The sequence below is a fragment of the Thyridium curvatum genome (assembly GCF_004353045.1).
Source record: "Thyridium curvatum strain D216 chromosome Unknown NODE_146_length_42971_cov_83.733568, whole genome shotgun sequence".
NCBI classification, from domain to species: Eukaryota; Fungi; Ascomycota; class Sordariomycetes; order Thyridiales; family Thyridiaceae; genus Thyridium; species Thyridium curvatum.
In genome coordinates, this window is record NW_022156901.1 from 20,852 (window position 1) to 42,971 (window position 22,120).

At 54.7% G+C, this 22,120-nt stretch overlaps 8 protein-coding genes across 8 annotated transcripts; 4 read left to right on the top strand and 4 right to left on the bottom strand.

The window, feature by feature from the left end:
* Nucleotides 1-45: 45 nt before the first annotated feature.
* E0L32_012233 (uncharacterized protein) lies at nucleotides 46-2,466 on the bottom strand (the record flags this gene model as incomplete). Its single annotated transcript, XM_031135051.1, has 7 exons — nucleotides 46-817; nucleotides 885-1,259; nucleotides 1,327-1,442; nucleotides 1,500-1,772; nucleotides 1,840-1,912; nucleotides 1,979-2,072; nucleotides 2,148-2,466. 7 exons carry the CDS (start codon nucleotides 2,464-2,466, stop codon nucleotides 46-48), a joined length of 2,022 nt encoding a protein of 673 aa, XP_030999006.1.
* A 4,345-nt stretch (nucleotides 2,467-6,811) lies between these two features.
* On the top strand, nucleotides 6,812-8,667 carry E0L32_012234 (uncharacterized protein; the record flags this gene model as incomplete). Its single annotated transcript, XM_031135052.1, has 2 exons — nucleotides 6,812-7,869; nucleotides 7,929-8,667. 2 exons carry the CDS (start codon nucleotides 6,812-6,814, stop codon nucleotides 8,665-8,667), a joined length of 1,797 nt encoding a protein of 598 aa, XP_030999007.1.
* Nucleotides 8,668-9,397: 730 nt separating this feature from the next.
* On the bottom strand, nucleotides 9,398-10,252 carry E0L32_012235 (uncharacterized protein; the record flags this gene model as incomplete). Its single annotated transcript, XM_031135053.1, has 1 exon — nucleotides 9,398-10,252. The coding sequence occupies one exon, from the start codon at nucleotides 10,250-10,252 to the stop codon at nucleotides 9,398-9,400; it is 855 nt and encodes a 284-aa protein (XP_030999008.1).
* Nucleotides 10,253-10,487: 235 nt separating this feature from the next.
* On the bottom strand, nucleotides 10,488-12,086 carry E0L32_012236 (uncharacterized protein; the record flags this gene model as incomplete). The annotated part of the gene is made up of 2 exons (XM_031135054.1): nucleotides 10,488-10,628; nucleotides 10,689-12,086. 2 exons carry the CDS (start codon nucleotides 12,084-12,086, stop codon nucleotides 10,488-10,490), a joined length of 1,539 nt encoding a protein of 512 aa, XP_030999009.1.
* A 467-nt stretch (nucleotides 12,087-12,553) lies between these two features.
* On the top strand, nucleotides 12,554-14,414 carry E0L32_012237 (uncharacterized protein; the record flags this gene model as incomplete). Its single annotated transcript, XM_031135055.1, has 5 exons — nucleotides 12,554-12,585; nucleotides 12,639-12,971; nucleotides 13,041-13,590; nucleotides 13,652-13,938; nucleotides 14,000-14,414. The coding sequence occupies 5 exons, from the start codon at nucleotides 12,554-12,556 to the stop codon at nucleotides 14,412-14,414; spliced, it is 1,617 nt and encodes a 538-aa protein (XP_030999010.1).
* An 812-nt stretch (nucleotides 14,415-15,226) lies between these two features.
* E0L32_012238 (uncharacterized protein) lies at nucleotides 15,227-16,282 on the top strand (the record flags this gene model as incomplete). Its single annotated transcript, XM_031135056.1, has 1 exon — nucleotides 15,227-16,282. The coding sequence occupies one exon, from the start codon at nucleotides 15,227-15,229 to the stop codon at nucleotides 16,280-16,282; it is 1,056 nt and encodes a 351-aa protein (XP_030999011.1).
* Nucleotides 16,283-16,301: 19 nt separating this feature from the next.
* On the bottom strand, nucleotides 16,302-20,209 carry E0L32_012239 (uncharacterized protein; the record flags this gene model as incomplete). Its single annotated transcript, XM_031135058.1, has 5 exons — nucleotides 16,302-16,860; nucleotides 16,928-17,652; nucleotides 17,737-18,534; nucleotides 19,365-19,542; nucleotides 19,638-20,209. The coding sequence occupies 5 exons, from the start codon at nucleotides 20,207-20,209 to the stop codon at nucleotides 16,302-16,304; spliced, it is 2,832 nt and encodes a 943-aa protein (XP_030999012.1).
* Nucleotides 20,210-20,677: 468 nt separating this feature from the next.
* E0L32_012240 (uncharacterized protein) lies at nucleotides 20,678-21,823 on the top strand (the record flags this gene model as incomplete). Its single annotated transcript, XM_031135059.1, has 1 exon — nucleotides 20,678-21,823. One exon carries the CDS (start codon nucleotides 20,678-20,680, stop codon nucleotides 21,821-21,823), a length of 1,146 nt encoding a protein of 381 aa, XP_030999013.1.
* Between the last annotated feature and the right edge of the window lie 297 nt (nucleotides 21,824-22,120).

Sequence of the window (22,120 nt, forward strand, 5' to 3'; positions counted from 1 at the left end):
GTCCACGACAGCGTGGCAGTAATAGTATTTAGTATGACAAGGCTATTAGGCGAGCAGAACAGCTCCAAAGCCAACGGCTCCAGCTATGAGCATCGCGGCCACTCCGTACGCCGAGTTGCTAGAAGCAGCGGCCGTCACGTATATCGATGTCGATCCGGAACCATTGACGACCGCGGTGGGTTGCGAAGTCGGCACAACTACAGCCGCGCCCGTGTTAGCCGGGACGGCACCAGATCCTGTGCCAGTGGCGCAGAGAGCCGCGGGGATGGTCAATGTCACAGCCGACTCGCCGGCGGCGCCGCAAGCCGAGCAAGCTCTAACAACAGTGGTCATCGGCACCTGCGGGGTGATTGCCTTGAGGCTGCACCCAGGACCGGGAACAGTCATGGTGGTGCAGTATTCCAGGACCTCGAGCACGGCGGGGTTGGTCGCGCAGACGGTCGAGTAAGTCACAGTGGACGTAACAACAACCATGGCACAAGCGCCAGCGCCCGCAGCACCAATCACGCCGGCACCAGCACCACCGATGGCGGGGGGACTAGAGCCACCCGGTCCTCCCTTGGCCGGCGCGGGGCGAGGCGCAGGGATGGAGCCCGTGTTTCCGTAGACGGTCAACAGGACATTGGCCGGGGCAGCACGGGTGCGGAGCAGGCGGCGGCTGTTGCTTCCGCTGTTGGGGCTAGTGCTGACGTTGATAACACCGCCGCAGTACTCGTCTGGGTTGCCGGGGCAGTTCTGGCTGCACTGGCTAATGTCTGGCAAGGCCGAGGTGCCCGCATCCAGGTCGTTGGCGCAATAACAGGTCCTGAGCACGACACTGATTAGAGACCAAGTACCGGGATGTGGAGATAAGAACTGCACAGAGCTAAGAGGAAAATACTTACTTGTCGAACACTCCAGCGTATTTACTCTGCGCACAAAGTCCGACGCAAACCTCGGGAGTCATATCTGATCTTGTGTCGGCGAGGGCGAACGTGACGAAGCGCGAAGATGAGCCGAAGCATCCGAGTAGGACAAAGTCGCCAATATTGGCAGGATCGCGCGTCAAGGACGTCGTTGGGGTCGGGGACGATGTACCAGGCGAGGAGACTGTAGCAGAGGACGCCGCGGAGGAGGCTGCAGAAGTGGTAGCAGTGGTGGAGTAGTTGCCATAGATCCCCGAGGAGATCGGCCGAGAGGAGGTTGGCACTGGTACTGTCGACGACTGGGACGGAGAGCTAGTCTCATCATAGACGTCAATGTAGTTGATCTCCCAGTAACTGGAGAACAGATGCGGGTCAGTATTGTGACTGTATGTTCGGTTGGGGGCTGGGGGAGAGCACCTACGCATTGGTAAACGCCCGGGGGTTGTTGCCAACCCATTCTTGGCAGGTTGCCCCTGTATCTGCATTGCAAGTATCGGCCACACCCCAGAGGTTGCCAGCATAGTCGCCGCAAAAGTCCTATCGAGAGTTAGGTCAAGGGCGGGTGGTAGAAGGCGGAAACTCATCAGGTCTCACTGTGTTGATCACGATGCTCATGTCCTTGAAGTACTTGTCGACGTTGCAAGTTGAGCCGCCGAACAGGGCTTCAGGCAGGCCCCACGAGGACGGATCCGGGGTCTTATTGGTGATATCTTGAGGAATAGAAGAGCGCGCGAAGTGCCAGATCTTGATGGCCTCGTCGGTCCATTGAACGGCGTAAACGCCGCCGCCGACGGAGTTGAAGTCATCGCCGTACGAGTGCGTGTCAGAGGTGGGAGGCACGTAGCCACATCCGAGATTACCATTGTTCTGGGAGCACGCCCCAGGTCAGACCACGCGTCTCTGCTTCGAAGGGAGGATGGGAAGAACAACTTACGCCTGGGCTAGTACAGTCGGTGGCGCCCTGCGAGCCAGTGAAGCCCGATGAGGGTAGGGTGCATCCTTGCCCACTATCGACCTGTTTGTCAGCATGTGGTTCACGAGCAAGCGGACGCTTAAATGGCGTGTCAACTTACGTGTGTGCCGACATAAGGTTCTTGACGGCCGTGCTGGCGCCCTCGATGATGTCGAGCTCGCCCGAGTTTGGCCAGTTCGGGCCATACATCCAAACTACGCCAGAAAACTAATTAGTTTCGCGGCTTGCGTAGTTAAACCTCGATTGAGGGTGGGAGAAAGGGGACTCACATGCAGGCCAAGTGCCGCATATAGAGCCAGGCATGTGGGCAAAATCGCCAATGACAAGACCCTTGTTCACGGCCAACTTGCTCTCCAGACGAATACTGGGGCGCCCGCCGCTGGTCCCGTTGGCGGGATACACATTGGTCGTGTCAACGCGCAGGGTCACTGCCTGCGAGGTAGCATCGATGGAGTAGAGGCCTTTGGCCAGAGCATCTTGCTGGGACTGATACGCCACGAAACCATGGGACAGATCCGCGCCATTAAACCAGTTGAACCCCGAGATCAGGCTGCTGCCGACGTACGAGGTTGCCAAGGAATAGCTCATATTCACCTGCGAAGAAAGGAGCGACAAGGGTTACAAAGAGCGACTGGGCAAAAAGATTTGCTTGGAGAAGGGAAGAAAACAGAAAAGATGCCGGATGATTGCTTTTTGAACCAAGACTGCCTGGTTCCGGCAATTTCTTCGACGCTGTCCACCTTGCGCGGGTTGTGATTGCGCGTCACGTCGGCTTTGGAATGTTGGTTTGCTATCAAGGGCGTTAGCGAGATGGACCAACATTCCAGCCTCGCCCATTTAGCTAGAAAGGCCGCACACAACCCATTCAAACGCTTGGATCTTGCTTCCAGTACTCCATAAAATCTTTCCGAGAAAGGTAACATCTATCTGTCGAACCAAGCGCCATGCCCGGATTGGCCCTGGCTCGCCATGCCATCGAGGCGTGGGCATCCCACAACAATCGTCCGCGCACGTGTGGTGTCACCAAAGGCATGAGACGTGGAGAGCATTATCAGAAGCGGACAGTGAGCTTAATTGTGTTCCTTTCTGCTTCTTGATCAAGGACCAGTTGTTGCATATGAACATCATTTCCTTAAATGATACGGCAATAGGTTAGAAGCCTTGCTAAAGAGTAAGGCTAGTTGATGCATCGATGCCATTGAACACAATTCACCACAAATTGGGCATATCCAAGCGGCTCGAGTTACTAAGAAAACCGCAGACATAAGCAAGTACTCCGTAAAAAATGAGAACAAAACCGCAAGAAGAGAAACAACACCGAACCGGAAACGTCCCCGGTGTCTTATCCAAGGGAGGTCGCAGCGGTAGGCTGGTCCTTTTTTGTCTGCTCAGCTCAAGCAAAGAGAAACACGTTTCTCCACTTGGATCATTCCAACGACAACCACAGCGAGTCGATACGCGTCTTCTTCTGCAAGGGGCTCCGCAAATGATCTGCGTACAAACCAGAATCAAGGATGTCAATATGCTTGCAGGATCTCCTCTTCTTGTGTCCGCTACTCTGCCACTTTCTTAATGTGAGTTCTGTTTGTCGAAATGCAAAGCTCCAGGGAGGTGCGCAGTAGTGAATTTTAATGCTTAATTGGAGTTCATTTTGTAGCCCTACTGAACACCGAAGCCAGATGCGAATCTGACATGCAGGTATTCAATGAGCAGGCTGCCGTGGCATCTTGATATTCTCTGATACTCCTTTTTTGACACTCCTTGTAGGTGAAACTAGGACCCTACTGATAATTCCTGGGCAAAACGAGAGTGGCTGTTGAACAGATTATCCGCCTGGCAGTCTGACCTGTTCAATCACAGTTAACCAGCGAGCTCTAGATCAAGTTAGTGGACTTCTTTGGGCTTTCCTGCAGACCCTCGCGTCACTCGCGTTAACCTCACATTTTGCGCTTTTGAATGAACGCCAATCCCAGATCCGCCAGTCTTGGAACCACAAAGAGCTATGAAATAATGTGGCGAGAGGTCTTTCCACGCTCTATCTTCAACGCCTCTGCCAATTACTTCAAAAGAGAACAAAACCCGCAGCCTGCTGATTATGTATAGGGCGGCATTGGACGGTCTTGCCTAGCGGTGCGACCATGGACATGGAGGGAAATAATTGGTCTCTGCTGCGTGCTGGTAGTCCACCTGCAGTGGAAAGAATTCTTTTGAATGAATGTGGTTATATTTCTAGTCCGATTGCTTGGTCCATTTCAGTTCATATCTTGACCGCCGTCCGTCATGTCAAAGAAAGGAAAGCAAGAATTCACGTCAAGCCCCTCATGATTCGCGACTACGGCTGCATGTGTAGTAGCAGATAGATATCGTATTCTAACAATTGCTCCCGAAGCAATGTGTCGTTTACAAGAAGAACCAACAAGAGGGCAGACAACTGTCTGTTTCACTTAGCTCCGAGCTGTTCCTACAGGGTATTACGGTGATACACGGAGAGGAATTGGTCGAGACTGAGTTCAAACCGGAGTCTAGCTCCTGAGTCTGTGGACTGAGCTACTGAGTAATGTCATCTTCCAAAGATCTCCCCTTGATGACCTTCCAAGTGACCAAAACCTTGATGGGATTAATCAAATCTACTCTCGATATCACAGAGGTATGCCCGGTGTCTTGAACTTATTTTACAAGCTTAAACCTCAGCACTCCAAGTCCGAGCATTCCTGTCTCTCACACTCTGCCAAATGGCACCGGACGCTGACTAGCTCACCCGAGTGAAAGCCCAGCCTCTCCATTTTGAAATTCCAAGTCGGTTTGATAGTTTACCATGTCTCGCGGGATCTCTGAGTCAATCGGCTATATCATTGGCTTGCCGTATATAGCATCTCACTGGACGAAGCATGGGCGAGTTGCTCCTAAGCCTTGAAGAGGAGGAGCAATGGTGATCATCTTGGCAGAGACGCTACGACGTGACTCGAATCCTATCCATGGATGAGGCATGCTTCATGTTGCCACCTCATGCCTTGGAGGTCTGCGCTCCTCGTAAATACTATGCTTGCTTCTCTAGCATATGTTAGGCTGCGACATCCTAAGACCCAGTATTGGTTAATTAAATCTGGGGAAGGGGGGAAAAGCATGAAGGGTGTGCAGATATACCAAGGTACCAGTACTGCATTACGGGACTCAGCGGGCGATTCACCGAAGAACCTGGCACCGAGGCATCGTTGCATCTCATGGTCCCCGGTCTTCAGGAGCATTGCATTAGGGCAGAGCGATACGAATCATGCAAGCCTCTCGATGGTGTCCAGATGGCGGCGGCGACCCTGGTGTTGGTGTCTGTCCATGTTGTGTTTGGCTTGACATTCCAGGGCGAGGCGAGCTTGTGACTCTAGCAGCTGGGGGAATTAAAGACTTGGAGAATGGCTTCGCAAACTCTGACTGATACGAAAAATAGCGACCGTTTGGAATGAGAAGAACCACCTGGGCGTCTGGTCATTCCTGATAGTATGTGCCAGCAATAAGGAACATGAAGTCGATTGTCAGAGTATGTGTCTCGGAGAATTGTACTATATCTTTTGAATCTGCTGTGGAGTTCCGGCCAATGTACCTGGCAGAACCAAGTCGTAAGTCGCCATCGATCTTGATCGCCACAATCTGGAGTTCAAGTGGAAGGGGTGGAATAAGGATTGACTACTCTGCCGTGTCTCACTTGAAGGTCTGCATACCACATGATTGGCAGACACACTGTCTCGGTACAAGCCTCTTAGCATTACCAAGTGTTGAATATGACCCTGAATACCAGACGCCGTCATTCCAGCGCCCATTGTTCGCCATCTCACTAGATTGACGTAAAATGCTATCTAGAAGACAAACACTCGAGAAAGTTATCGGAGAACCCCTTTACAAACAATTACGGCTTCAACACAACACCAGTATTTCAACACCCAAGGAATGATCCTAATTTTCAGTTTCCCGCTCCATGTTTTCTAGCGATCTCATTGAGAACAATTGATTTTCAATTTGACTTGACTAGGAGGTAGAAAGGGGGCGGACAAGGGAAAACACAGCTCGTGCATAGCAGCAGGCACTAATGCCACGGGCCCAAACATGTTGACACACAATGTCGCGCGCCCTGTCCAATGGCTTGACAGAAATGCTTGGCCCTAACACACATAGCCTCTGTCTCACTTCCGTGCGATCCCATATATGCGGCCGCCCCTTACAGTGCCCAGCCAGGTTAAAATAAAGATTAGCTTGGAATGGTGGCGTTTTTGAGTTAACCATTAAGAGTCCATCGGCCCCTGTCGATTGCCTGAAACACTGGGAGGTACTAGCTAGGTACCTAGTCTGAACGGCTCGACGATTGTTTTTAAAGTTTTTTGAGTTGAATGTTGACTCACATTATCGCCCGGCCGGTTAGGAATGTGTGGCGTGTTGCACCCTTCATCCTAGGTATCTCCAGCTCATTAGGTTCTAGTGAGTCCTTTGCAAGAGTCGCGGGCAGCTGCCATTCTTCGACGCCACCTCAGCACCACCTCAGCATAGAGCTAAACAACACTGATGTACATGACTGGATGTGGCATTCCTCAGGGGGCTGGCGATGGACGGGCGCGGATCGACCTCTTGCAGCATGGCGCTTCATCTGGACCGCCGCCTTGTGATCGAACAATGACCTACGAGATATTGGCTGCATCGAGGCATGCCTTCGGGGGGCGCGCGCGCGACTGATTCAGAGCGGCTGATGGCTCGCGAACCGTCGACAGCAAAGCGAGATCACCAACAGAGAGGTCCAGCATTATAAAACCAGCCCTGTCTTCCCCCCTTCCTGCTCGTCTCCTATTCGAGATACAACTCATCAACATACAAGATTTGCTTCTCACTCACTCGTTAACTGCTCTGACTCATTGGCCTCCTGGCCGTTCATTCGTTCAAGAAAGCCTTCAAAATGCGCACTACTTGGCTCGCCGTTCTGGCGCTCACCCTCCGTTGCGTCTCTGCAGTTCCGTGCATACGCACCGGAGGACCGGGTGCTTGTGGCACTTGCGGGACGGCGACTTTGGTATGGAATCCAACATACCAGAACTGCTACTGCCCGGAAGGACAGGGATTCAATGCTGCGGGTGATGGTTGCGTGCCGTGCAATTCGATCGCTGCGGAGTACGACCCAGTCACCGGTAACTGCGTCTGCGCGTCCCCAAAAGCATTCAACTCTCAAACCTCTACCGGCTCGTGCATCTCGGATTGCGGAACGGGCTTCGCACGTGGCCCTGGTGGAGTCTGCGCTGCTTGCGCCGCCCCAGCGAACCAAGTTGTCGATAACATCTGTGTGCCCAACTGCCAACCCGACGAGTCACTGGTCAACAATGTTTGCGAGCCATGCTCCCAGGATCTAACCAAAGACCTCATCAACGGACAGTGTGTCGCCAAATGCCCACAGGATCAAGTCCGGGATGGCATTGAGTGCGCAAACTGCACCACCAACCCTCTCAAGGAGCTTGTCGGTGACAAGTGTCTTGACAGGTGCGGCGACAACCAGGTGCGAGTCGGCGACGAGTGCAAAGACTGCGCCTTCGACTCGACCAAGGAACTGTTTGATGGAAAGTGCGTCCCCAAGTGCACCGGTGGACAGGTTCGCAACAATGCCGGTGACTGTGTCGATCCCAGCTCAAGCTCCAGCACGCCAGTCGTCTCAACCTCGCCCAGCCCAGACACCTCGGCTCCGGTCACCACGGCCCCGGAAACAACTGCCCCAGAACCAACGGCTCCCGAAACGACCACACCTCCGCCCGACACCACGGCCCCGACCGACACCACCACCGGGCCCGCTCCGACGCAGACGAGCGGACGACTGCCCGCTGAGATTGGCGACTTCGACTTGGTGGGCTGCACCGGCTCAACGCGGAACTATCCCTCGTTCTCCCTCATGACCTCTAGCCTTTACATGACGCTTGAGATGTGTACCTTGGCGTGCTCCGACTATCTCTACGCAGGTGTCCACGTCGAGTAAGCCGCCCTGTGACACCCCCTCTCGCGATTCCTGTGGACTAACATGTTGCACGTAGGGACTGCTACTGCGCCAACAGCTTCGACAGCGTCGAGACCGTAGCCAGGGACCAGTGCAGCGTTCCCTGCCCTGGAAATCCTCTGGAAACCTGTGGTGGCTATCGGGCTGTTGTTCGTCGCCAGAGCGTCCCGAGCGACGCACTCCTTGTCGTCTACATCAATGTTGTCCTCGCAGGCACCAGCTCGGTGACGGGGATCAGCACTACGACTACGACCACTAGCACTACCGAGTCGAGCTCCGACATTAGTACCACGACCAACACCGACACCACCACCACCACCACTGTCACGACGGCCACTCCCGTGCCCACAGATTACCCCTGTGTCCATGACTACTGCCATCCGCATGGCTACTGGTTCGAGCTGTGTGATGGCTTCCCCAGGCCTGGCGAGATTGTCTTTGTCCTGCAGCCCTGCGGTTGCTACGGTGGTTGGCAATACGTCCAGGCGAGCTGTGACGGCGCTGGCTGTGGATCCCTGGCCGTGTATCGCCTGGTTCCGTACACCGAGTCCAGCAGCCAAGCCAGCGTCACCATCTACCAGCCCCAGCCCTGCAACGACTGCACTGGTGGCGTCACCTTTGTCCAGCCGCCGCCTGCTTCGTCAGGCGGTTCTGGAAGCTCCAGTGGTAGCACCGGTGGCGGCAGCCCGGTCGTTGTCACGGCTGGCGCTAGCAAGGTCGCTGAGATCATCAGCTCCCTGATGGTGTTCATCGGTGCTTTCGCCCTCCTGATCTAAGGCAGATCTGGTACGAGGTGGAAAGCACGTGGGCGATTCGATCAGTTTCATGGGTCATCACCCGCCGCATCATTATCAGCATCGTCGTCACGTCATCATCATTGAGATCTGTGTTCACTTCTCCCACATAGTTGTGCGGGGCTTTCTGGCATTCATGCGCAACGACGTCAGGCATATCAACTATGTCCTTCAGCAGTCAGACTACGATAGCATCCAACATTGCTGGTCGGAACTTTGAGTTTAGGATTTTTAATATAGGTTGCATACTCATCAGGTTCCTATATATGTGTTTCTTCTCGATGGCATATTAATCTTGATCATCTGAATGTTCCAAGTGATAATAGTTCTGTGGGGGGGGACTGGTGCATATAGGTTTTGCCAAGAGGGTGAAGCTGACAGCCGAACAGCGTGATCGACCGAGCCGTTTCTTTCCATACAAGGCTCGAGATACAATGCCTGTGCACCTCGAAAACGTAAGGATCTCCACCGATGAAGCCTGCACACTAATGCTTCCGTTCTCCACGGTAACAGCTCGTCTTGGATGCGAAGATGAAGCAGATGCTCCCGCTGCATCTCGAAACTAGCGTCTTGCTGGAGGAGTGCAATGGTCTTCTGACGCTTCTGGAGACAGGGCCAGCATGTATGTATGATGTAGGCAACGTCTACTGTTGATCGAGTGCCAAATCGAGCCCACTGCAACAAACCATACCTTGCGGGGGAGGGCAAAGCATCAACAGAAGGCCTGACTAGCGAGCGCATACACGCAGGCCCCGGCTGCCGAGCTGGGTCGCTGACTACCCGGCCGCGTCATGGCAATGCCGCCACCAACCCCAACCAGACCGGCCTCCTTAACCAAGGCGATGCCGGTCGATGCGGCATCGGTGAGATCGACACGTAGGAACCTTCCTTGATGACGCGCAATCGAGGCTTCCAGAAGAGTCCTGAACGACTCGTCGTCACGCGCTACAATAGGCCCGAGGATGACACCCCGGCCAAAGCATCGGCAGGAAGCAAAGCCACGGAGGCCGTGCTCGTCACGCACAAGAACGAATGGTTTCTCCTCGATCAGCTTCGTCATGAGGGCTGTGCGGTCCAGCCCGAGCGCAGCCGTGTCAAGTGCGATCACATCAGCGAGATCCGCTGTCGCCGTTGCGTCGACCACTTTCGCTGTTGTGTGCATGGCCTTGACGACGCCCTGGTGCTGCCAGATCTGGCCAGTTGCGACGAAGCCGAGTTTCTCATACAGCGGCAGGCCGGAAAGTGTGGCGACCAGCCGACATTCGCGACTACCGGCAGTTGTCAGCAGTCGCTCGACCAATCTGCGTCCCAAGCCTAGCCCGCGGAAGGCTTGGTCGACAATGATCATGTTGCAAACCGCGGCGGCATCCCCGTAGGGCGTCAGAACGGCCGTCCCCACCAACTTGCCATCACAGACCGCCCCGATAGCCTGACTGGTCTCGAGAAGGAATTGCCAATCCTCTGGTCGGTGAGGCCAGGCTTGCTGCTCCGACAAGCGATGAGCTTCTCTGATGTCTGTGATGCCAATGTTGACGAGGGGAATGTCAGAAGATTCCGAGGTGGTCATCATGCGCTGTGTCGATTACCTACGATGACAATAGATTGAGAGAGTCTCACGCCAAGCACGAGTGTCAAGATTTGCTTCACCCAGAATCCACCTGGCGTGCGTGGTTTGTAGAGCGACCCACTACATGCAAAATACGCGCTTGGCCACGCGACAAGGGAGGCGAGAGTGAGGACTGTATCTTATAAGACATGACGATATGTCGTTCTACAGCCATGATCAGCTTTGTATGTAAGAATTAGGACTCCGTCAATGTCAGTGTGCCTGTCTTTGTGATGAGAAATTCATCAATTGCCACATCTTTCCCACTCTCCTTGCCACACCCACTTTCCTTGATGCCTCCAAACGGCGCCTCTGCTGCCGAGCTGTTACCGGTGTTCTAGGTACGGTCAGTACAGATCCAACTGTAGTAGCACGGGGAGTGCAGGGGTTTTCGTACCAAGCCTATCATGCCGGCTTCAAGATTTTCAAACATCCTCCACAGCCGATTCACGTCCTTGGTGAATACATAGCTGGCCAAACCCATGCTGGTCTCGTTTGCGCGGGCCGTAACCTCCTCTTCTGTATCAAATACCGAGATGCCGAGGACAGGCGCAAATATCTCTTCTTGGCTCATCCGCATAGTGTCTGTCACGCCTGTCAAGATGGTTGGGGCCATGAAGAAACCTCCAGCCGGCGATTCGAGACTACCTGCAGCGTCTGATGGCCCGGCCAATCTCCGCCCAGTCCCAAGAAGCATCTTCGCACCCTTTCCAACGGCATCCTTGACCAGCTCCTCTGCTTTGTCCAACCCCGCCAAGGTTGTCACTGGTCCGAGGGTTGTCTGATCCTCCATCCCATGCCCAACCCGAAGCAATGAGGTCGTTCTAATCAAGCCCTGCACAAACTCCTCAAGGATACTTCGATGAACGTACACCCGGTTGGCAGACACACAAGCCTGACCGGCGTGCCTCCATTTGAGTGCGGCAAGCTGGTCCAGGGCCATTTCGGTATCCGCGTCCTCAAAAACGATAAACGGACAGTTCCCGCCCAGTTCAAGGGTTGTTTTCTTCAATGATCTTGAACAGAGCGACGCAATTATCTTGCCCACGCGAGTACTCCCCGTGAAGGTAACCTTCTTGACCAGCGGATGAAGGCAGAGGCCCTCTGCTACTGCTGGAGTGTTCTTGAGACTGGTTGTCAGGACATTGAGGGCGCCTGGTGGGAAACCCGCCTGGATAGCTAGCCTGGCTAGTGATATTGTCGAGATCGGCGTCTCCGGCGAGGGCTTCATTACCATTGTGCACCCGGCAGCCATTGCGGCGCTCGCTTTCCTCAGCGCTAGGGCGATCGGGAAGTTCCAAGGAATCAGTGCGGCAACGACTCCAATAGGCTGCTTGACGGTAAGAGATCGTCGGCCCGCGATGGCTGACTGAATCGTTGTGCCGTGCGCTCTCTCCGCCTCACCAACGAACCACCAGGTAAAAGTGGTTGCGTAATCGACCTCCCCCAAGGCTTCCTTCAAGGGCTTTCCTGTTTCGTGAACAAGGATCCTGGCCAAATCCTCGCGAGCATCGACAATAAGCGTGTGCCATCGCAGTAGACACTGTGCCCGCTTTCTCGGTGTCCATTTGGAAAAGTTGAGAAAGGCTCTGTGCGCACTCTCGACAGCTGCATTCACATCAGACTCGTCGCAGTCCGGGTAAGAGGCCCATGTTCTTCCCGAACCGGGATCGACAATGTCGAACGTCTGTCCAGAACGAGCCGACTCCGATTGACCATCGACGAGACAGCCAAGGTGGAGGTGGTCTTTGTTTGACAATTCAAACGGAACGCTGAATTGCTGTTGGGCTGGCATTTTTGTTGGGTTGTAATACCGAGAGGGCTAGATCCGCTTGAAGGAGATCCCCAGGAAGAGTCTCCAAGCTTCGCTCTTGAAGACGGCCCTTTTCACACAACTCGCCCAGACGTGCAAATGCCTCTTACATCGAACTGTACTCATCTCGCTTGTGCCCGCCTGGTATCCCACACCCGAGCTGAGGGTAACATGGTGGCACGCTCCGGATGCGCTCGTGTGATCTTCGTAGACATGTTCTTGGCGTCACCCACTAGTCTGATGCGGTACCACCGAGGCTTAGTTCATTTGTTTGAAGCGGGGATCTCATGCGGGGACCCCACGGGCAGGCTGGATTGACGATGATAATTATGTCTGACTCTGTCCCCTGCTTCTACGGTCCGTTCGTTCCCTCGTAGTTGGTCACACGTTCTCTCCTCATCATCACAGGCAACCTATCAACTGGTAGGCCTAACTCACGTCTGCTCACCATGGTGTCTGCAGCAAGATCCCACGCCAGCCGGTACAATAGGCTTGTGACAGTCGCTGTATCTTTTGGCTCCTTGGTCAGTCCAGTGCTCCTGAATCTTCGAGGGCTGTTGATAAGTGCCAGGCCGCTTACCCGCCTCTACAGACTTATGGATACTGCTCCGCTATCATTGGCAGCACGATCGGCCAGCCAGGATGGTACGAATACTTCGACTTGCCACCCCAGGGCACAGAGGGGTACGGGTCAAAAACAGCACAGGCCATTGCCACTGCGAATGGCTTGTACAGCACCGGAGGAGCTGTGGGTAGCCTCTTCGTTATGTGGGCAGCTTCGGCTCTTGGCCGGAAACTTTCCATTCAGATAGGAGCCGCCTGTGCTGTGCTCGGAGGTGCGCTTCAAGGTGGTGCGGCCAATTTGGCGTAAGTAATTGTCCTCGACTCTTGAGGTGCTCCGCAGCAGAAAGAGACTTACACGGATACTGTATACAGCATGTTCCAGGTGGGCCGAGTCATTTCCGGCCTCGGTATCGGCATACTCGTCACTGCCTGTCCCATGTATCTCTCAGAACTCTCGCCCCCTCATAAACGCGGCTGGCTCGTTGGACACCATGCCATCTTCCTCGTCTTCGGTTACATGCTCTCGGGATGGCTTGGATATGCATGCTACTTCGCGACAGATCGCAACGCGTCGTTCGCGTGGCGTTTTCCTCTATGCATACAGTGCCTGCCTCCACTTGTTCTTCTGATGACCAGTATTTGGATACCTAGATCTCCTCGCTGGCTGTTGCAAAAGGGCCGGGCGGACGAGGCATGGCAGGTACTGAAGAACCTTCGCCGGGATCCGCAAGATCCCGATGACATCTTTGCAAAAGAAGAGCTGTACCAAGTCAAAATGCAGATAGAGCTGGATGCAGCGAAGTTGCGGGCCATCAAGTGCACACCGTGGACGGCCGTCATCAAGAAGAAGAGCTACAGGAAGAGGATGATCATAGGATTTCTCACCCAATGGGGTGCTGAATTTGCAGGGCCGCTGGTTATTGTAAGTCGACCCAGCATCCTCTGGTGGAAAGATCTGTAGCTGACTAACATGGACCCTGCAGAACAACTACTCTGTGATCCTGTACACCAACCTTGGCCAAACGGGCTCCATGCCTCTGCTTCTCTCAGCCCTGTGGCTCACCACTGCTGGGGTGATTTACAACCCTCTGGGAGCCTGGCTGCACGATAAGGTCAACTCCCGACGCTGGATGTTCATGGTGGGGCTCTTTGGGTGCTTGTTCACAACCTCCGGGCTTGTGGGATGCATCGCACAGTATGCAGGCACCGCCAACAAGGCCGGTAACTCTGCTGGAGTGTTCTTTGTGTTTCTCTACCTCGCATTTCAAGGGTTGGTTCCTCCATCCTCCGTCCATGTGTACCTTTGCTGATCCCGCTGATACTCAAAATAGCACATTGTGCGATACTACAATGTACCTTTATATCTCGGAGATCTTCCCGACCGAGATCAGGCCGATCGGGATGGGATTCTCACTCTTTGGCCAGTTCGCTTCCACGATTATCCTTTTGCAGACGGCACCGATCGGTATCGACCAAGTCGGCTGGAAGTACTATTTGGTCATTATTGTATGGTGTATTGTCTTCATACCAATCGTCTATTTCTTCTTTCCCGAGACCGCGCGCTTGTCCCTGGAGGAGATTTCAGCCCGATTTGGCGATGACGTGGCCGTCCATATCAACGACATCCCCGAGGCCCAGCGCAAGGAGTTGGACGACTCCCTTCGAAACAAAGATGTAGTCCATATGAAGGAAACCCAGCCTGCCGCAGAGGCGATCGAGGATGGCGTTATCCCCGCAAAGGTTTGAGTCGCTTTCTTGACGGCCTGCAAATGGTGCAGATGGGACAGTGCGAGACTGTCTGCGAACACTGCGGTGTTTAATTCACGGCACTCAATCTGCGTGATGGCGGTGCCCATATCTCTAGCTAGCTTTTTTTAAATGCTCCTATACACTTCCGTACTCAATAGGAAATCAGATTGGCGATGGGATTGCAATCACGCAGCACGACTGACGGTATCATGCCCACTGAGCAACAAGTTGATGTCTCATCAAGTGCCAAAAACAAGCGAGTTCGTAATATTATCTTCATAAGGCCTTCCAATACTTTCGCAACCGAGAAGATTAACAGCCGTTCGGGGCTTCGCACTGGAAGAGAACCTAATCCAGTTCCAAGAGGCTGACAAGGCTGTATCTCAAGTTACTCTGCATTACTTTCGCCTCTCTTGCTTGGCTGGTCCTGGCACCAAACGAGATGACAATAGGGCAAGGGAGCGAGACGATGATTTTCTTCTCCTGCATCAGCCGGGAAGTTGTGACACCACCGCCAGTGCTCCTGTGACCATCTGTGGAATGAGCACAGCTGATTGGGAGGCTTCGCAGTCTTCGGATGTAGCCACACTAGTGGGTGGCACACTCCGCCAGACACCATCAGGCCCCATCTCGCACTAACTGATTTCCCCAGGTGGCCCCGTCCATAGACTCCATGGCGAGGGGCCCGAGCCTGGAAAGCACGCGTGGGCTTCTCATGGACCTTTCTCTTCTGTGAATCCCCTCGTACCACATCCTCGCATCGTGCTGGTCACAAGGCGCTGGCAGAAGTCACACTCGACGGCGTCAAGATGGGCTCTGCCGAGACGATCCCGACCGTTCCTGAGGCCGAACTCAGCAGCGAGCTGCACTCCACCCCGTATGATTCGCTTCCAGACAAGCGCTGCGTGTGGCCAGGCAAGCCAGGGTCGAGAGAGGAAGGCCTGGGGAGGCTGGCTCTACTTACCCCAGACGTCGTTGCTCATGCAGCAAGGACCTGCATCAGGACTGGTCATCGTGTTTCGTTGAACTGGGACCTCACCAAGCTCGATATTGCCAACTTTAATCGCGCCCCTACCCAACATCATATTGTCCCGCTGCTCGGGGGTACTGCATTTGATGATGTCTACGTATTCAACCCACAGCAATCGTCACAATGGGACGGCCTGCGCCATTTCTCGGCACCCTTCCCGACCGCGGACGACCCTTCCCGGAGGTTGTTCTACGGGGGTACAACGGCGTTAGAGATCACTGATCGTTCCAACACGAGAATTGGACTACAGCATTGGGCCAAGGAGGGAATATGTGGGAGAGGCGTCTTGCTTGACTATGCGGCCTATGCAGAAAGAAATGGCATTGACTACAAGTGCCTGTCCGACCATGCCATTCCGCTACGAATCCTTCGGGAAATTGCCCTAGAGCAGGGCGTCGAGTTCCGGCGGGGAGACATTCTATTCGTCCGCATCGGGATGACTCGAGAGTGGGACAGCCAGATGACGCCGGCCAGCCGCCTGGCCTATGCCCAGAACCCCAAGCCGCAACATGCCGGCGTGGAAGGAACAGAGGAGATGCTGCGCTGGATCTGGGACGAGGGATTTGCTGCGGTCGCCGGCGATGCGATATCATTCGAGGTGTACCCGCCAAAGACGGCGTATCCAGCGGCGGATGGCCAAGCATCGGTACCTGGCCTCTTCATGCATGAGTATCTCCTTGCCGGATGGGGTCTCGCAGTGGGAGAGCTGTTTGACCTGGAAGATCTCAGCCGGGCCTGTCGAGAACTCGGCCGCTGGGAGTTTTTCGTGGCAAGCAGCCCTCTGAACATGCCTGGAGGCGTCAGTAGCCCGCCCAACTGTCTAGCCATCTTTTGAACAATAAGACAAGCTCCATTCAAACGTCGCTGTCTGCGAAGCACTGTAGTATCTTGGCAAACTTCTCTGCGAGTCCCCAGCTGCACAGTCTCTGCATCATACTCTGCGCATCCTGCACAATTGTTTTCGTCGCGCCTGATGTCGAAAGGTCCGCTGTAGAGCCCAGGCGGACTGGCCCGCCCTCTTGTATCCACTTCGAGATATTTCGTTGCTCACTGACGTGGCAGCTAGACATGTCCAACCTGACTTCGGGGGCCGCGTCTCGAGTCTGGCCCCTGGGGTTATACTTGACAAAGGCGATGATAAATACATAGCTCATGAACAGACGCATTATCTCGCAGGGGGCCGATACGAGATACTCGTTGGCTACCGCAATGATCTGGCCAGCATGCCACGCGAGCTCCCTCGCTGTCACTGGGTCCGTCCCGAGGGTGGAAATCAGCCGATGGCGTGCGGTGGTGATTGCGGAGATGTGTGAAGATTCGCGGGACACGACAGCGCGGACGATGTACAGGATCAGGTCCATGATATCGCCTGCCGTATAGAGGTGCGAATAGTGACATAACAAGCTGGAGATGCTATTTGCATATGTTAGCTCTGAACCGCCTTCGACTCCTGGACCTACACGCTTGTCCCTACACTTACTTGTAGCTGACAAGGTCTGATGTTGAAGTGGGATTATTTAGTGTGGTTAAAAGATAATCAAGACCCCTGAGGAGTGATGCCTTGGACTGCTGCTGGCCGCTGGACAAGGACGGGAGGCAGAAAAAGTCGGACTTGGAGAGGATCTCTATTTGTCTGAGATCCCAAAGGAGCCGCCCAAGTACTTGCCCACACAATCTTTTAGACCAGGACGAGATATGCTCCGACATGTGGGTGCCATTGACAAGACCATGCAAGAGGCTGGAGAGCGAAGGCCCGAGAGAAACGGAACCGAGCCGCGTTCTGAGAGCTAGCCACGCATCCGCAGATGGCGCCTCCCAGAGACAGTCGCTCGATGGCAGCTTGGAGGGCAATTCACTCAAGTCCACGACGCCGCGCCGACTTGTGAGTGTGCATAGACTGCAATCATACTCAAAGGATGCCCAAGCCAGCCGAATCTCAGTCTCCCGTGCGATCCAAGCGAGCCAGTCCGCCTTCACATCGAGGACATCGGATAACAAGGAACTGTCAGCAGGATTACCAATTTCGGGTGAGGTAGGCCGACAACTCAGGAGTCCCAGGCCGCGGAGGCTTCCAATTAGCACACCTCGCATCCGGTCTGCAAATTGATAGAGGGCGCGATCTCCCGAACCCAGCGAGTAAATCTGGTGCAGACATAGCGAGGTCAGGTAGGCAACGTTGGAATAATTCGACTGGTCCGTCGTCCCCTGCAAAAAATATTCAGCACTCTGTGTGGTTCTACATGACGTCGCCTATTAAGAAAGAGGGCGTTGGCTGGGCGGAGGACGTACAAACCAAGTGATCATCGGTGTGCAGAAGTCGCTTAGAGTAGCGGCGAGGTCGGCAGAGTCTGGAGACTCGGACAGCACTGCCCCAATACAGGCCATGGATGCAAGAAGTATGGTCCGACAGTCACTGGCGTCAAAAGTCGGCCCATGAATGACGGGCTGAATCATCTGAAATTTGGCAAAGTACGCGTCCAAGAGCCGTTGGAGAAGGACGAACCCCGAAGCCGCCGATGGGCCCCTCACCTGGTCCGGTCTTGGGAGTCTCGGCTCGGAAAGCAGCTGGACTAGGCCTTCGACAGCCGATGCGTCCTCTCCACAGGATGAAAGAGGCGAAGCCTTGAGAATCTCGCGGAGAGGTGGTAGAGGCAGCCTCGTAGGCGCTGGGTTCTCCCGCCCTTGCTCGAAGGGCCATGGCAAGCCGGAATGCCTGTGCACGGATGCAGTCGCCGGCGGCTCGGGCAGGAGACTGGCCGGAGAAGTGGATACATCGGGTTCGGGATGAGGTAGGTCAATATCGGCGCCCACGACAAGACTGAAGTCCATGTCCAGATTCGAGATATCCAGATCTAGCCAGTCGTATCCTCCGTACCTTAGGTCAGGCTGAGTCAAAGCGGCCAGATACGGGTTTCCGAGCAGAGATGGGTCATCCCCCCCGAATAAGCCAGGACCAGGGACTGAAGGGTGGTCAAGACTAGCAAAGGCGCTCCTGGTCGCATGTGGCTCATCTACCCAGTCGTGGCACCCTTCGCTAGGCTGCTCCGGAGTCATTGACTGGTGATCCCTAAGAGGCCCGGATGCTTCCTGTTGGGGCAAGACACTCAAGGGATTCACGGCAGCACGCGATACTCCCACAGCCTGCCGTTCGACCGGCGAGGCTTGTTCTGTGCACGGGAAGGAGCAAGACTCGGCATTCGCAGAAGCCACGCATGAGCGGCACGGCAGCTGGCGATCGCATTTCAGTTTCCTCCGCACACAAGGGAAGCACGATTTCTGGTACGAGTTGCTGGTCTGAATGTCGATGTCGTGTGTGGAGCGCATATGCCGAAGCAACACGTCCTTTCTCGAGAACGTCTGGCTGCAGTGATGGCAAGGAATCGTATTGCGGCGGGACAACGGCAGATGGGTCAGTCGATGGCGCTCAAGATGACTGGGCCGCGAGAATCTTCGCGTGCATCGGTCGCAGCACAACATGGTCCGACAGTGCTCACCCGTACGCAGCCTTGGAGACAGGCCGCCGGAGTCCGACTCAGTGTGATACTCTGACTGGAGGGCAATGATGCATGCCTTGGTGTGATGCGTGGAGGAAAGTGGAGCAGAAGGGCAGAGAGAGGGGGGAGGTTTGCCTTGAGGCTAAGTACTGGGGACGTAAAGTACGGAGTCGTGCGAAGGAGTTACTAGGTAGACAGCCAGGCCCACACCACCCAGACTAACACAAGTACTATGCTTCAAAAGGATAGCTCGGATATAGTAATAGAGCTTCATTACGCACAATAGAAAGACGGGGCTCTCTGAAGCTAACCTCCGGCACATCAATACGCATGACTTCCAACAAGACTAGATCATGTCGCCCCAAGTATGTGTGCGCAACGGCTGCTATAGACAGTTTGCGGGCATCTAGCCCCCAATCAAACACATCGCCCGCCGTCCACTTCCATGTTGATCCCGGTGATAAAAGCCGCCTCGTCACTAGCAAGGTAACAGCAGGCGTTTGCAACGTCGGCAGGCGTGGACGGCCGGCCAAGCGGGACTGTTGCGACGAATCCTTCACGGTTCTCGGGCGTGTCGGCCTTGCCGAGAAAGAGATGCGTCCTGTGTCATGTGGGGTCAGCTTTCATCTGGCCTGGTAACCGACCAGGTCGGTCTGGCCGGAAGGAAAGGATAAGAAGCAGAAGGAGAGCACTAACATTCCTGTACTGCCAACCACTGGCGAGACGGCATTGAAGCGGACCTGTTTGGGCCCGTACTCAACCGCCAAAGTCTTTGTGGCATTTACTACGGCGGCTTTGGACGCGTTGTACCAAGTCAAGCGCGGTCGTGGCCGCGTTGCCGCTGTCGAAGCCACTTGGATGAAACATCCAGGCCGGTGCTGGCTGAGAAAGTATTGCATGAGTATCGTCGTGCTCAGGTAGATTGACTTGACATTGACATTCATGACCAGGTCAAACTCGCGCTCAGTGACTTCTTCTGTCGGCTTGTTGGCATAGGTCGCGCCGGCATTGTTGACCACGATGTCGAGGTGTCCATAAGACGCCAGTATCTCGTCGAGTAGAGCCTGCCAGTCTTCTGGCTTGGTGACGTCGGCTCGCTTGAAGGCACAGCCGAGGTCCGCTGCAACGGTCTGTCCCGCGGCTTCGGACAAGTCTGCGATGAGGACCTTGCACCCTTCCTGAACGAACTTGAGTGCGATGCCCTTGCCAAAGCCTGAAGCCGCGCCTGTGATAATGGCGACTTTTCCATCTAGCCGTTTAGAAGCCATGTTGGAGAAGGTCTCGTTTTCCGATGTTGTGTGGTTGCAGTCGTATCTATTGTTGTACGTAGAGACCTGCACTGATTTCCATCGATTGGGTGGTTTAGGGAGAGCGTTCATATCACTTTACGTGGATAACAATGCATTTTCTCGTTTCTTGACTTCAATGCCCGAACAGACCCCGGGGATCCAAGAAACAGTACTAATCCTTCGCGGTCTTGTCTTCCAGGGCTAGCTAGTGTGGGACGCTCCGACGGTGGGGATTTGCAACTTCGCTGCTGAGGGAGACGGGCGGGGAAGCAGGAGTTTGATCAAACTAGTGCACGCGCCTGGTTCGGCGTGGACATCACCCGAGCCGACTCAACTGTTGTATTGTTCGTGACAGTCACAGTCCATCCACACCCACAACCTTGATTGCGCAACTGAGGCGGCAAGATAAGGCATTCCCCGAGCGAATTTGGTGTCTCACGCAACAAAATGACTGCCACAGTCTTCAAAATCCTAGTTCTCCCTGGAGATCATGTCGGGCCAGAGATCATGGCTGAGGCCCTGAAGGTTCTGGATGTGGTCGAGGAATGCCGTCCGGCTGTCAAATTCGAACGGACTACCGACCTCGCCGGGGGCTGCAGCATCGACCAGCACGGTGTCCCTATCACAGACGCAGTCCTGGAGAAGGCTTCCCAGAGCGATGCAGTGCTGTTTGGTAGCGTGGGAGGTCCAGAATGGGCACAATCCACACCAGGCCCGGAACACGGGCTCTTGCAGCTTCGTAAAAAGCTTGATGCCTTTGCCAACATCCGTCCCTGCGAGTTCCTGGCGCCCTCTCTCATCGAAGCTTCCCCACTGAAGCCAGAAGTTGCACGAGGCACGAAATTCATCGTGGTTCGGGAGAACTGCGGTGGAGCCTACTTTGGAGACAAGAGAGAAGAGGCCGATGTCGGCTCGGACCTGTGGCAATATAGCAGGCCCGAGGTCGAGAGATGTGCTCGTGTCAGCGCGAGCATTGCGCGAATCCTCGGACGGGACGGCGACGGCAAGGGCGGCGGTGGGCCGGCAGTTGTGTGGAGCGCCGACAAGGCCAATGTTCTTGCCAGCGGAAGACTGTGGCGGCGGGCTACCGAGGAGCTCTTTCGAGCCGAGTTCCCTGACGTCGAGCTTCGCCACCAGCTGGCAGACAGTCTCGCTATGTTCCTTGTGCGAAATCCTCGCGCTTTCAATGGTGTCATCCACACGGACAACACTTTTGGCGACATCCTCTCAGACATATCGGGCGGCATCGTTGGCAGTCTTGGGACTTTGCCCAGCGCCAGCCTCTCGGGTGTCCCGGGAAAAGGTCGCTGCAATGGTATATACGAACCTGTTCATGGGGCAGCACCCGACATCAGCGGCAAAGGAGTCGTCAACCCAGTGGCACAGATCCTCAGCCTAGCGATGCTGCTCAGATACTCTTGCCTGCTATCTGAGGAAGCTGCGGCTATTGAGGGGGCTGTTGCTCATGTTTTCAAGTCCACTGACGCTGGTGGCCTGGGAATTCGGACAAGAGATATGGGAGGGCAGGCCGGAACACGAGAGGTCGGGGATGCAATATGCAGAGTACTCAGGGAGGCATTAAGGTCTGCTTAAGAACCTGGACCCATCTCAACAAGTATCTCGATATAAATTTCACGTCCGTATTCTATTGTTAAGAAAGGATATCTGAGGCAAAGGTTGTGCCATCCTAGTGAGGGTGTGAAAAACTCCGATGAAAGATAGATTCGCGAGGACATGATCGATAACGCAATCGTGACCTTTTGTTGTGCAGTGTACGTGAGTATCGAATCAAGCACCGATCTGCCACATACTGTATCGTTTGAATCTCGTCGGGTACTGGGAAGATCGTGTATAGCGGTACCGGAATCCTTCCACCCCCCCCCCCCCCCC